General features: G+C 45.1%; 1 protein-coding gene across 1 annotated transcript in view; it reads left to right on the top strand.

Moving 5' to 3' along the window:
- The window catches only part of ITGA9 (integrin subunit alpha 9), a 325,611-nt gene that overhangs the window by 184,673 nt on the left and 127,132 nt on the right, over positions 1–13,806 (top strand). The window contains exon 17 of the mRNA XM_063113934.1: positions 1,689–1,765. Within this exon, the coding sequence (XP_062970004.1) occupies positions 1,689–1,765 (77 nt within the window). The remainder of the gene's footprint in view (positions 1–1,688; positions 1,766–13,806) is intronic.

Genomic DNA, 13,806 nt, shown 5'->3' on the forward strand with positions numbered 1-13,806 from the left:
GCCTAGAAGTCAGACTGTCCCTCTTGCCCATGAAATGAGAAAGGTGCATGTGAGGAGGAGATAGAACCCAGGGCAGCTCTGGGTCTTGTGGGGCCTAGCTTATACAATTGTGGGGAGGGGTCTTGAAGAAAAAAATATAAAATTATGAATATAAAGGTGGGTGCATGCTTCAGTAGGGGCCATGTCAGTGAGGGACCTCCAAGTCTAAGTTTCATTGGCTTAGTGATGAGGCCACCATTGGTGCTTTTCGTAAAGCTCATAAAGCCTCCCTTTTATCTTGCCGGAGACATCCGTGCACTCCTTACACCCACTTCTTCCTGTTTTCTTTTTGGTTGAGTTGGCAAATAGAGCACACATGTCTTACATTGAAATCTCCTGGAAATTTGGCTCTCTCTTGCCCCCACTAGTGTCCAAAAGAACATGGGAATTTCCTCTTTTTGCCCAAGACTTCCATGATTTTTCCCCCATAATTAAAGAAGGGAATGTTGGCCTGGGACACTTCATTATTTTGGAAATGTGGCACAGGAATATGAATTTCCATAGACAAAATTACTCTGTCTGGGTGAGTCTAGACTGTCCATTGGCCAACAAGTTTGCTGGAGTCCACACTGGTTCTCTGAGAAGCCGCCTGGACTTATTCTGCGGGAGGGGAACAAATCACCTGGAACTACATTTTGTGGGAGGGAAAAACTCACAAACATGAGCAGTGACAATGAAGAAAGTTTAATAGTAAATAAATTACAACTAAAAAATGGCAGCAGGCTCTTCTCCCCAAAACCCACTGAAATGATCAAAACGGTGTAACAATAGTGAAGAGCCTCTGTCAGTCTGGAACTTGGGGAGGCTGCCGTCTGTAGATCAGAAACATCAGAGCGGTTGAGACCAGACTGAGGGGAAGACTAACAAGCCCTCCAGGTGCCATGGAGGGAATAAAACTCTGACCCCTCCCAAAATGCTGCTCCTCATTCCCTGGCCAAACTCCCCGTAGAGGCCCAAGCTGTCTGGAAATATGTCGGTTCTGGTGCACCGGGCGTTAGGCCCCAGCATTGGGTGGGGCTTTGACTGCTGAAGTCACCCAGCCTGGGTTAAAGAAAAGACCCGGTGTCCCTGTTAACTACTGCTTGCCTCTCCAAACAGCTGGAAAAAATCCCTTCTGCCCTGTTGCGTGTCCTCAGCCTAATGGCCTAATTGCCTCCAACTTTTCCCTTTTGGGACTAAAAATTCAATACAGTCCCATTGCTCAGGCAGAACCTATCACAAACGTAGATTTTCTGCTTCCTCAAGAGAGCAAATTGGGGGAATTACTGCACCATAAGAATTCTTTACCCAACTGGATTTATTGTTCATTTACATCTGAGAGCACCTAAAAGATACTTTCAGTCAAAGACTGAAAGGACACCTACCGTGTTCCTTTCTGCAAAAAGCACTTGAAGAAGCACTCCAGTAGACTGAGAAATGAATGCAATAAGGAATGCACTCATAAAATCAGGACTACTGTTGATGTGGGCTTCCTGGGAACCTGGAGCAGGACCCCTCACCATGCCGGGGTGCTGGCTGCTTCGACGTTGGGTGGAGGGCTTGAAACTCTCAGGGAGGAGGGCCTGCTGACTTGCAAGAAGAGATTAGGTGTTATTTACTCATTTGCCATTAAATCCTGTTCCAACCTTTCCATCATGTCTCTCTCCCAGACTGTTTTTGAAAGAAATTGCCGCTCCGAGGATTGTGCCGCTGACCTGCAGCTTCGGGGTAAACTCTTGCTGTCCAGGTATGTCAGTGTTCCTTCCACAACACTGTTCTGAGAAGCTTGTTTTTCTTGACTCCAAGCCCAACACCTGAATGTGTATCCACTGAAGACGATACACAGAGTTGCTGGGTTACAAGGATATTTTGTGGTTAAAAAAAATGTATGTTATACAATAATTTTAACAACTGTTATTTTGGGAGGATAGTTTGGTTTGTTTGCAATTCCACATATCTCACAGTTTAGCTTATATTTCTAATTTCTGTGAGTGTGTGAATGGAGGGTGTATTTTATGTTTACTCATTGCATTATGTTGAACCATATGAAATTGCCAATATTTGACTTTTTGGGAAGATTTCATATGATTCAACCTTTTTGTTTTTTCCCCACACTTAACAATGGCATCTGCTTTAACAACAAGTAATGTTTCTGTGGCAGGATGGGGTGAAGGAAAGGGGCAGGGTGTCCTGATCCAAGTGCACAGACAGTCTCTTTATTATTTCAGGGTTTCCTCCCACGGTACCTAAATCCCCCAAGGCTAAAGGTGAACCGTACAGAGGCTTTCTGTTTCCTCTTTGCCAGTCTTCTGTGTTAGGCTTCTTTTAGGATGAAGGTGCTGGTCCTGCATCATGTGCCATGTTTCAGAGAATGGTTTCCTTTTGAAACAATTCCTTCTGAAAGATTGTTTTAGCCTTGGGGCCAAAAACCCTTACACAAGATATATTACCATTTCTCACAAACAGTCATCAGTTTTGACAGTTATTTTAAAAAATGCCATAGTGTGTCCCTAACTTGTAACTGTAAGAGTTAAGTTTGGGTGGAATGAAACAAATATTCCAACATGAGCAGGTGACTGCACCAAGACCTTTTATTTACGATGATAAATAATCTTTTATCAAAGGAAAGTCATACTAAGATTCCTTTTCTTTGGTGTGAGTTTATTGAGGGAAGCTGATATAACACACACACTCACTCCTCCAAAGCATGTAAATATTAGTTATCATTACTTTTACTTGGGATAAGAGTAATAGATTAAAGTAGCACATGTTTTGCCAAGTTTAGAAAATTACTTATAACTCATGGAGTGGATACTGGAATTGTTTAACATCAGTAAGAAGGGCCTCCTGGGATTATTAGAGCAACCAATTCTAAAGAAGAGTCATAAACTATCAGCTCATTAATTTAAATTTTAAATAGGTCTTCCAAAAAGTATTTTAGGGAAAAAGTAACAGAAACAAAAATATATGGATTTGTTTTTATCTTGAGGCAGACTGTAAAAATGTTGGACATTTATTTTGGATCTTAGAAAACTTCATGTGGTAGGAAAATGTTCACTTGATCCAAGGTTGTATGTTAAGTTAGGAAAATCCTGATTAGTAGATGGTCATATCCATCTCTATTGAATCATGCTTTTCATATATGAAGATGTAAAATTCAAAGCTCATGGTCAGTAAAACTCCTTGTGGCTGGGCAGAATCAGTCTGCTTTGTGGGCCCTGTAATTGATAATGCTGGAACAACTAGTGTGGTGGCCAAGGGCCAGACCCCCTGTGTATTTGCTGCTATTACCACAAGAAATGCTGCATAGCAAATTGCCCCAAAACTCAGTGATGTAAAACAGCAGAATCTGCAGGTCAGCTGAGGGTTGGCTGGTCCAGGGTTCTTATGGATCAGCAGGTCAGCTAAGGGTCGGCCGCTCCAGGGTGGATTCAACTGGATCTTGACTAATTTGCTCGTGCATCTGGCCAGGTTCAGCAGAGGATAGGCTAATCGTGGCTAGGTTCAAGTGACCTAGTTCAGTTCTACTCCATGTGTCTTTCACCGTCCTCCTAGAGCCGGTGCTTGTGCATATTCTCCTTATGGCATGGCAGAGGTGGGAGAGGGCAAGGACTCTTAAGGCCTAGGCTCACATCTAGTGCACTGTTACTTCAGCCTTATTCTGTTGGCCACAGCAAGTCATGTGGCCAAACCCAAAGTCAAGGGACAGGAAAATATTCCCTGCCCTTCAGTGAGCAGTACTACGAAGTCACACAGAAAGAGGCATCAATATGAGGAGAGGTGAAGAGCTGGGACCAGTAATGCCATCTGCTACACCATGTAAAGAGCAGGGTAGCTCTGTCTCTTATCCTGATGACTTATACAAAGTTACTTCAGAAAGTTCATGGAAAAATAGAATTAGAAGATAATACGAATCTTTCCATGATCTTTTTAAAGTACCCTCATAGTTATCAGGGCTATTTCAGCCTTTCTTATAATTCCATCATTCTAGAATTCAAACGTGAGACCTGGAGAATGGGTGAGGTTTTCTGAATCTCGGAAGACTGTCCTTGGACCAAAGCTCTGAGCCTCTCCTTGGGATGAGATATTTCCCTGGTCTCTCAAAATAGCCTTTGGCTGGGTCCTTCATCAAGTAAATCTGTATTATGCTCTTGGACCCATAGCTTTTCTGCAGGAGCCATCAGAGAAGTGTTCATTGATAATTAGATAAGCAGAGATGTGAAGCCAAACCTATGATTTCAGTCACACTAGATTTCCCCAGACCTTCGAGTGTTTGCTCCCAGAGCCAGGCTTGAAGCTAGGGAAGGCATGGTCAGTAAGCTGCTAGTGGAAACCAGACTCTGAATTTGACAAAGGCTTAGTGGCTTGAACCAGAGGTGAACTGCTTTGGTTATCATTTAACTCTCTTAACTCTTTATTGCCTGGGATGGGATGCACTTGCCTTCATTGTTGGAGCCAGACAAGTGCCAGGCACCAGGCTGCAGAAGTGATTGGTCAGTGGGCCCAGCTTTTCTGGTGTGCACAGGTTTGGTGGGAGAGGGGGACTGGTGACCATCTCACCACCTGGTGGGAGCTAGAAGAGAAGTGGCTGGGTTATGGCAGGCTGTGGAGCAGCTCCCAAGAGGCAGTTTTAAGGGGAATGAGGAGGACTCAGGCACTCTGGGCAGAGGGAAAGCATGAGCAGAGGTGTGGAGAAAAGGACTCTGGTGAAGACCTGCAAGTGTCTGGAGTGAAGGGGGTGGTCAGGAGAACACAGTGAGGGAGGAGGCGGGGGAAAGAGAGAGAAACTGACTGTGCCACAGCTGTGAGTTCGGACATCATCTTGAAGTGTGTAGGAGTACGACAGAGTCGTAGCACGCGTGCATTTAACCTAACAAGAACGCAGCTGGGCTCGCTCAAGGTGAGTGGGGAGGGAAGGTGGGGAGAGGACAACGTTGAGGTGGCGAGGGGCACTCGGTCCCCTCTTCCACTCCGTGAAAGCATATTCCAGCTTGAGTTTTGTGTCTGCTCCTCTCACCATCCCTCTCGGCTCCTACTTGCCTGACATGGGTCTGTGGGGCAGCCACCGTCTGTCTCAGTGCAGGAACACCCTTGGCAGGGTGGTTGTAGTGATCTTCAGCATGCTGCCTCCCCAAGGGCTCCTCAAGGGCAATTTGGATACAATTTTTTGCCTTTTGAGCTGTCTTCAGAACCGAGTTCTCATGTGAGTGAGCTGCAGCCCACTGTATGAAAAGTTGAGGCAGAAGCGTGACAGAGAAAGATTCCTCTGATGACTGTGTAGACAGTTGGTACAAGGTGTCATGGCTGGAGGCAGCTAATTACCCACCAGACTGAGGAGCCGTTGTCATGAGAAGACAGAGGGAAAGACATCTGGGAGTGATTGGTCACCCAGAGTGGTCAGGGATCAAGCCTGGAAATGCTGTCTGTGACCAGGACTCATGGATGTTTTTATTTTTCTCTCCAGAGAGCATGAATTCTTTCAGGCCCGTCCTCTCTTAAAACAATCAACTCTTCCATTAGAAGTCCACAATATTTAATGGGCTTGAGCCTAGTTCCAGTTCCAAAACATGCCATTTCCAAAATGTCCAGGAATAGGGATGAAGCTGTTTAGATAGTTTATATTATATAGGACTGAAAATTCCATTCATAAAATGATGCAACTATGTTTTGTCCATCTGAATACTGACAGTACCTAAGAAAGCATCACATGATTAAGGTAAAGGAAAAAAAATAGACTAATGCATTTGAGCTAAAAAAAAAAAATTTTTTTTTATGCATCCCATTGGAGATCAGTGGAACATTTCAGTGCCTTCTGGCTAGCCAACTCTGATAAAAGAAAAAACTTGTAGGGGAGGTGAAAAAAACCATTGGATATTGTGAAGTTAGAAGAACCATCTAGTGGTCACGTACAATCGTCTTACAGTTGTGGCCTTGGTAATGTTGTTATCACAGGCATTGGGGGCTGAGGTGAAGTGCATTTTCCCCAAACTGCTGGCTGGCTGGAGAGGGTGGCTCCGTCCATGAAAGACAAGCCTTCTAAAGGGGGATCACCTTGCCCAGAGGGCTATTCAGAGTTTGAAACAAATTGTCCCCCTCTCAAAAGTGGGAAAGTGGTCAGAATCATCAACTGCACAGCTCAAGGTAGAAGTGAAGGGTGTCTTGTTTTGTGAATGGGAAGAGAGCCTTTTTATTGAGTATCTGCCATGTACTCGGTACCCTACAGAGTACTCAGTATACAAAAAAGCACTGTAGTGTCTTAGCAGCTGCATCATCTCGGGCAAGTCGCTGAACATCTCTGTGCCTCTGTTTCCTCCTCTGTAAAATGGGGGAAATAATAGCAGCACTGTATAAAGTTATTTTGAATATTTAATGAATTAATACATATTCAAGGACTTTTAAAAGTTCTTGGCATGTAGTAAGCACTCAGTAGATGAGAGCTAGCACTGTTATTTTATTTAATCCACTCAGCAACACTGAGAAGTAAACATTATACTCTTTAGTGAGGAGGATACAGAGACTCAGGGAGGCCAGGTTATTTGCTCAAGGGCTCATGTGGGGGGAAATTAATGCTGGAGATGTCTGATTCGACATCTTGCTCTCTTCCTGTTCACTGGCTTCAGTTGCTGCTGGGTTCAGATATCAGCTGGCTCTAGACCAGAAGTACCAAGGCTGGGGACCTTTAGGGAAAAGTCCTCTTCTGTGTGAAAGCCCCAATTCAGAAAGGAAGCAGATGGGTCAAAATCCACTGTCGAAAATGGCTCCATCCATCCTCACTCATCCTCCCCATGTGCTTTCTGACCCGGAGGCCCTGTTCAATAGCTTTTCCCCTGGAGATGCAAGCGTTGGTCCTGCTGGGTCAGTGGCAGTCCCCGTGTTAAGTGAGCAATTCTTTATCTGTGTAGGTTAGATTTTCTCTCCTTGGAGAGCCTTGGATTTGACCATGAGCGTGTAGCTGGTATGTCAGCTGTTTCTTCAAATGTAACATCATCACTATTATTATTATTATTATTATTATTATTATTATTATTATTATTATTATTGTGCGTGTGTGTGTGTGTGAGGGAAGGTGAATGGGAGCTGATTAGAAACCTAGAAAACTTTTCTCTTGCCAGAACATTAGCCGTGTGATTTATTTTTTTCTCTCACCATCTGCACGAGCTCTGAAAAAAATAATGCAAAAGAAGTTTGTTGACTGGGAGCAGCTGGCTTTTGTGGTTGCTGTTTCTGGAATCTCTGGGTACAGGAACAGTTTTCTCAATGGTATATTCTTGAAAGAAAGGCAGAACGCTGCAGTGGATGGACCTTTTTGAATGGAGGTTGAAGGACTGCTCATACTCACTCTTCCAGAACAAGTGTTGGCCCTTGCTCTGATGTGGATTTCCTAAGAGGAGAAAGCAGATGTCTCTCCACACATTTCAGGAACATATCAAAGATGACTGGACATATGGGTGGGCCTTTTGTGGGAGTTACCAGGCCGAAAATCGGACCTAGGCCCCAGGGAAGGTGATCAGCAGTGTAAGGCAAGCATAAGGACATTTCACACACTGGTAGAGGTACTGAAGGGTGAAATGCTCTTCCAGAGGCCCAGCTTCTGCTCACCTGACACAGGGTGACATGGTGCTAGTATATTCCTTTATTTGACAAATACTGATGGAGCACTTGTTATGCATGTACCAGGCCTGGTGGAAGTAAATAGGAACACACTACTGCATCCCACTGCTCTCAAGGAAAAAACATGAAAATAAGTAGTTATAATTCACTATGATCATTATAACAGTGGGAATATGGAGGAGTTCCCTGCATGCACAAGGAATGAAGAACTCCACATCATCTGAATTTGAGTTCTTCTAGATGCTTCCTGTCCCTGAGACAAGGATTTGAATGCAAATAACTTATGTGGGAAGTGCAGGAGACAAAGGTAAGGAGTAAGGAAGTATACAGGGGAGCCTGCAATAAGGCTGCCCTGCAACGGCAATGTATCAGTTTCTTATTGCTGTGTAACAAATCACCCAAATCTTCATGCCTAAAAACAAAGACCATTTATTTAGCTACTGGTTCTGTGGGTCAGCTGGTTAGGCTGGACTCAGCTGTTTGGTCTTCTGGTGTCAGCCAGGCCCCTCATGTGTCTGCAGCCAGCTTCAGGTTGGCGAGGTGCCTCTGTTTCTGGTGGTTGGTTTGTTGTTAGCTGAGGTTCCTCACGTGGTCCCCTCCATGTGGTCTCTCATCTTCTAGCAGGCTAGCCCAGGATTATTCTTATAGTGTGGCAGGGGTCCAAAAAAGAGCACTGTAGTGCACAAGGCCTCCCGAGGCCTAGTTTCAGAACTGCTTTATTGTCATTTTTACTATGTCCTGTTGGCCAAAGCAAAGCCACAGGATCAGCCAGATTTAAGGGGTGAGGAAATTGATGCTGCTCCCCAATGTCGGGAGCTGTGAGGTTACATGGCAGAGGGTGTGAATACAGAGAGGCTGTCAATCAGGCCTCACACCCAACTACCACAGCGGATGACCAGAGCTTCATCCTGCAGGGAAACGCATCCCTCTGAGAGGTGAAGTGGCTGGAATGTTTGCACACCTACTCCTGAGATTCATTGTTTGAGGGCTACTCTCAGGTTGGGAGGGTGGGGGACAGTTAATTCCCTGGAACTTCCAGTTGTGACAGACAGCAGCCTTGTCTAGTTCTGGAAAAAGGCCTTCAAGATACAAAGTTGCAGATACCAGTAGCTGGAAGTCAGCAAGAGCATTGGGTGTATAGTCTGAGGGGGGATGACAGGGACAGAGACAATGTCTCCTGCACCCGCTTTCTCAGACACTCTCAGGTGATGAATTTATTCTGGAGTTTCCAGCAGGAGTGTTATATCACCTTTGACATGGAGGCTTCTTCCCACTAACTTTCTGGAATGCTTTCATTTCATGTTTTGCCAAATACCCAACATTCTCCATTACCATGGTACCTTTATTTCCTATTGCATTTATCTGCATCTTATTTCTTTCCCCCTCTCTACCAAGCCTAACAACGTATTGCACACATGCAGAAGGGTATTTGGCTTTAGAGCAAACCCAGGAGACAAGAATAGGGCTGGGAGCTTTGCTTCCCATTTTCCTGAGAACAGTAGCAAAGCCAGATGAGAGGCGTGTCCACAGCTCATCCTGGGCAGAGAGAATAAGACCTCTGAGCCCTACACCATCCTGGGCGTATGTGGGCTGAGCCCAGCCCCGCAGCTGGAACTCTGTGTATTAGGAGCCCTGGCTGCAGCCCAGCCCAGGGATGCTCACCACCATAACGCCACAATGCCCTCTCAGTTGTCTAACAGAGTACCCCAGGCTGGGGAGAAACAAGCCCGGTGCACAAGTTCTTCAAGGTTGGTGGTTTTTATGTATATACTTAGAGCTGGAGCATTTCTGGTGCAGAATAGGAAGCTGGTAGGGATTTAAGTCACTTATCTAAGGTCAAAAAGAAAGTTCAACAGCAAAGACAGGAAAAACACCTGGTGAAGGGAGGCTCCTGAGTCGATCCAATGTTCTAGCAATTTGACCTGCAGTCTGTGTCTTTAAATAGCCCTTGCTGCTTGGGGAACCTAGCCTATCTCTAGGTGGAAATGACTTTTGGAAATTCCTTCCTCTTGCAGGGAGGATCTGATTTGTGGTTTCCTGAGTGTGAGGTTGGGGACAGAGGGGCCGCCACCCAAGGCACAGGGCCCACCATGCATGAGCAGCAGAGATCAATCCCAACAAAGACCATATTTCAGGGATAGCCCTCTCCCTGCTGAGCAGACACAGACCCAGATTTTCCAGCTTCAACATCTTTCTGGCTGGTGAGAGGATGGGGATCCTTAGAGGGCACTGAAAGCAGGACTGAGGCAGTAACCACAGCAACCACAGAAGGGTCTCGCAACATGCTGGTAGTAGGCCTCCCTCCCAACACACCCACCCAGGAAGTCTGGGTCTCCCGCACCGGGGTGCCTTGCCTAATAAAATTTTATTTGGTAGTATTTTCCTTGGCTTCTAAATACAGCCAACTATTGGAGGTTTACTATGTAAGTATCTTTCCAGCAAGGTTGTAATGATATGGCTATTTTCCTTCTGACCAGACATTCAGCCTAAGAAAAGGCCCTATCGAGAGAAGGTAACCATTAGACCTTCCTTCTCTAAAATCGCCAGCAGACAGGAGCCATGTGCTGTTTCTTTGCTAGGATTTTTGCAGTTTATTCTGTGTGGCTGTGTGTATTGGTCTCTTGCCACTGATACTAGACTCACCCATCCAGAAGCAGACTCAGTTACTGTGAGAAAAGCCACATTCCAAAGCTGCACAGTTGTTTGTTTTCTGGAGCTGATCTTCCCCACACATACTTTTCTTGTTGTTTTGAACACGCCCTCTCATTAGCATCTCTCCCAAGTTTGCTCTGAGCCACCTGATAGGACCTCAGGGGAACCAGGAGGCTGCCCTGCTGGCTGTCCCCAGATGAAAAGCCAACACAGCTGTCACTGAGGAGGGTTGATCCTTCTGCTTTGTCCCCAGTGGTCACTAGCCCCTCCCCTCAGAGCCAAAGGTGGGACTTGGGGATAACATGATCGCAATTCATTGCAATTGCAGGGAGAGGGAAGGGAAGCTACCATGGAGAGAACTAGATTTTATGAGCCTGTACCCCTGACTCCATTCCAGGTGATCTTGATCCAAAAATGACGAATTGGGTGGATGCTGTTGGTGCTACGCCCAGAACCCTCGCAGTATAGGTGCACCGTTCCCAGCTGCTGTGCGGGCTGCTGGCTGCTCACAGCTGCCCCTCCTCAGGCCTTGCCTGGGAGGTTGCACCCACCTGGGGGCAACCCTCAGCCAATGGCAGACTGATTTGGGGTGCAAATTTGGCCCCTTATCTCAAGCGTTGATTGACTCCATGGCACAGTTTATGTTCCAGAGCACCCCGTGGATCAGGCCAAGGCTAGACTTTTACCCAGGACCACAGTCTTGGTCAGCCTGTGCCCCAGCCTGCTTCCCTGGCTGCCCTGCTCTTCAGGGCGCTCTCCCAACTCTGCTTCCAAGGAAGGGAGTCTGTCCTGAGATGTGTCTTTAGGGATTGCTTCTGAATGAATCTTCCCTGGGACTATTTATTTATTTATTTATAGTTTGTATTTATTAAATTTTTTTTTATTGAAACATACTTGAGTATACAACTTTGTGGGGTACAGAGTTGAGTATCAGTGTACAATGTGTGATGATCAAGTCAGGATAATTAGCATATTCATCATTACAAAACATAATTTCTGTGTGTTGGGGACATTTGATCTCCTCTCTTCTAGTCATATGATAACATACAGTAAGTTAGTGTTAATTATAGGTGGGACTTTGTTTTTAAAGAGGACTATACAGACCTAAGTGATAAAGGGAGAAAGGGGCCCCCTTGTGAGAGATGGCTTTCCTGCAAAACGTCCTTGCCAGTGGGGAGCCACAAGCAGTTACAGCCCTCACCGTGTAAGGGAACAGCTGGTATTCAGTTGGAATCATCAGCCTTCCTCATCAGCAATGCTGAGCTCTTGTTTGAGAAAGTCTTCCATGACAATGAGATTTGAACTAGCGGGAAGTACCATCGTTTCAGTCCCTCGATGTGTTTCTTCGGGAAAAAAAAAGACAAATTTATAGTTTTTTTTCCTGGTGTTGAAGAACACACACAATTTGTCCTCCTAAGCCAAGAAGGAGAAAATTCTCATATAAACTGCTCCTCCCCAACCACCCTTCCCAGTTTGTCAGTTTTAAAGGTGGCTCATTGTCAGTGCTGGGACTGTACAATTGAGAAGAATGGCATTAGCCGCAGTTACGAATGTCTCATCACCCACTTGCAGACTGCTGTTCTCACCTCTCCTCCTGCTGTCCGGGGTTGAGCATACCAGCTCCTCCTTCCTCCCTGCCCTACAACTCTTCCTGCATCTCCTGCCCATTGTTACACCAGCCCCTTCCACTCACCTCCCCATAGAATGGGGGCCTTCACCTGGGGTTCATATCCCCTTGGTGATCTGTGCATAGAATTCATGAGGTCTGTGAACTTGGATAAGAAAACAATTGTATTTCGTTTTTACTAACTTCAAACTGAAATTTAACATTTTATTCAATTATGAATGTAGGCAACAAACCACAGTAATATTAGCAGGACCTGAGACTGTCACAAATAGAAACCAAGTTAGAGTTATTGCAGATATTTCAAAATATCATTTACATTCATCCCTACTTCAAAGTTATGGTAGTTATTAGATCTACTGCCAGATTTTATTGTTTAATATGTTATTTGAAAAGAACACATGTTGCTAAACCACACATTTAAAAAATATAATTATCACTGTATTTTTGTACAATTCATTTTTTCCAAATTCTATTTTCCATTTTATGCATTTAAAAATATTATTTTGAGAAGGGGTCCATTTGCTTCAGTAGACTGCCAAGGGTATCAGCGGCACAAAAACAGATTAAAACCTCTGTACTAGAACTTTTCCCTGAATGAGGGCAAAGATACATATGAGAGAAGCAAACGTTTTCCTCTGCTTACCAGAGCAGACAAAATATTTTTATTGTAATATCCCCAACTGGGACTTAAGTATAAGGCTGTTGTCTGTCCTTCCTTCCTCCCTTCCTTCCTTCCTTCCTCTCTCTCTCTCTTTCTTTCTCTCATTCATTCATTCATTCATTCATTCATTCATTCATTCATCAAACTTAGAAGCCACTGGAGAAAGTGCTTCCCTGACAGTGTGGTGTCCAAACCTGCTCATGAAGTAAACAGTTATTCCTTGTCCTTCGTTTGCTAAAGGCACAGGTAGCCATTCATCAGAGCTTTGATAAACACAAGAAAACTGGTGCAGAGGAAGTTGGGGTTGTGGTGAATGTGGGCGGCCACACTGTGGACAAACGGGCACATTCGTGAGGCCGTGCGAAGTGCTGTGTCTGGTTTCTGTGTTCTTGTTTTCACCTTCAGGGACTCCCCGAGAACCACAGTACGCAGGTTGGAAGAGCTGCTTTCCTCTCTGCCCTATGGCTACCTTGCCTCACAGGAAAAAATATTCAAAATCCAGGGAGGCTTGTAATTTCAATATATTTTATTGCCTGTGACCATTTATGTCCCCCATTTGGTTCTTGAGCAAGAGGCGGGGAAAATTATGGCCACAACAGTTATTTGTTGAGGGACCACAATGGCCCTTCTGGCATGGGTTTTCTTGAGTTATCTGGCCTGCCAGCTTCAGTGAAATGCAGATCAGCATCTTGCATTTTGAGTGTGTGGTGGCCGAGTTTAACAAGCAGCATGTGTGTGGCATAGGGTGGCAGTGTGCCCTTGCTGGGTCGAGTCGCACATCATTGCACTCTGTCCCTGTCTTATGACATCAGACCTCTGAGCAGCCCACAGATCTTGGGAATTCCTCTACCCCCCCAAAGCATTCTTTGTCCTTAATCTAGTTGTTACAGTGAGTGAACCTGATTTGTTCCAGATGTCCTAAGATTTAGTGATTCCGGAAACTACTCCTAAAGCAAAGGCTGATGAGGATTTGAATTCCTCTGTGAACTGGGAACCAGCAGTTCTTTTCACAGTTAAACAGATGGGGCAGGAAGAGGGAGCCTGAGCTGCCTGGAGGGACAGGGAGGGGCCCTCTGGCTTGCTACATTTGCCTTGTTAGAAAGAGGATGGCCTTTGAAGAAATGCTGATTCTACCTCTGCATGAGTTATTAAATGAGCCAGAGCCGGGGACAAAATCTGCAGGATGACTACATATTTATATATATGTTGTTTTTATATACATATATATACCCATACG

This window comes from Cynocephalus volans, chromosome 11 (assembly GCF_027409185.1).
Source record: "Cynocephalus volans isolate mCynVol1 chromosome 11, mCynVol1.pri, whole genome shotgun sequence".
In the NCBI taxonomy this organism is placed as follows: domain Eukaryota; kingdom Metazoa; phylum Chordata; class Mammalia; order Dermoptera; family Cynocephalidae; genus Cynocephalus; species Cynocephalus volans.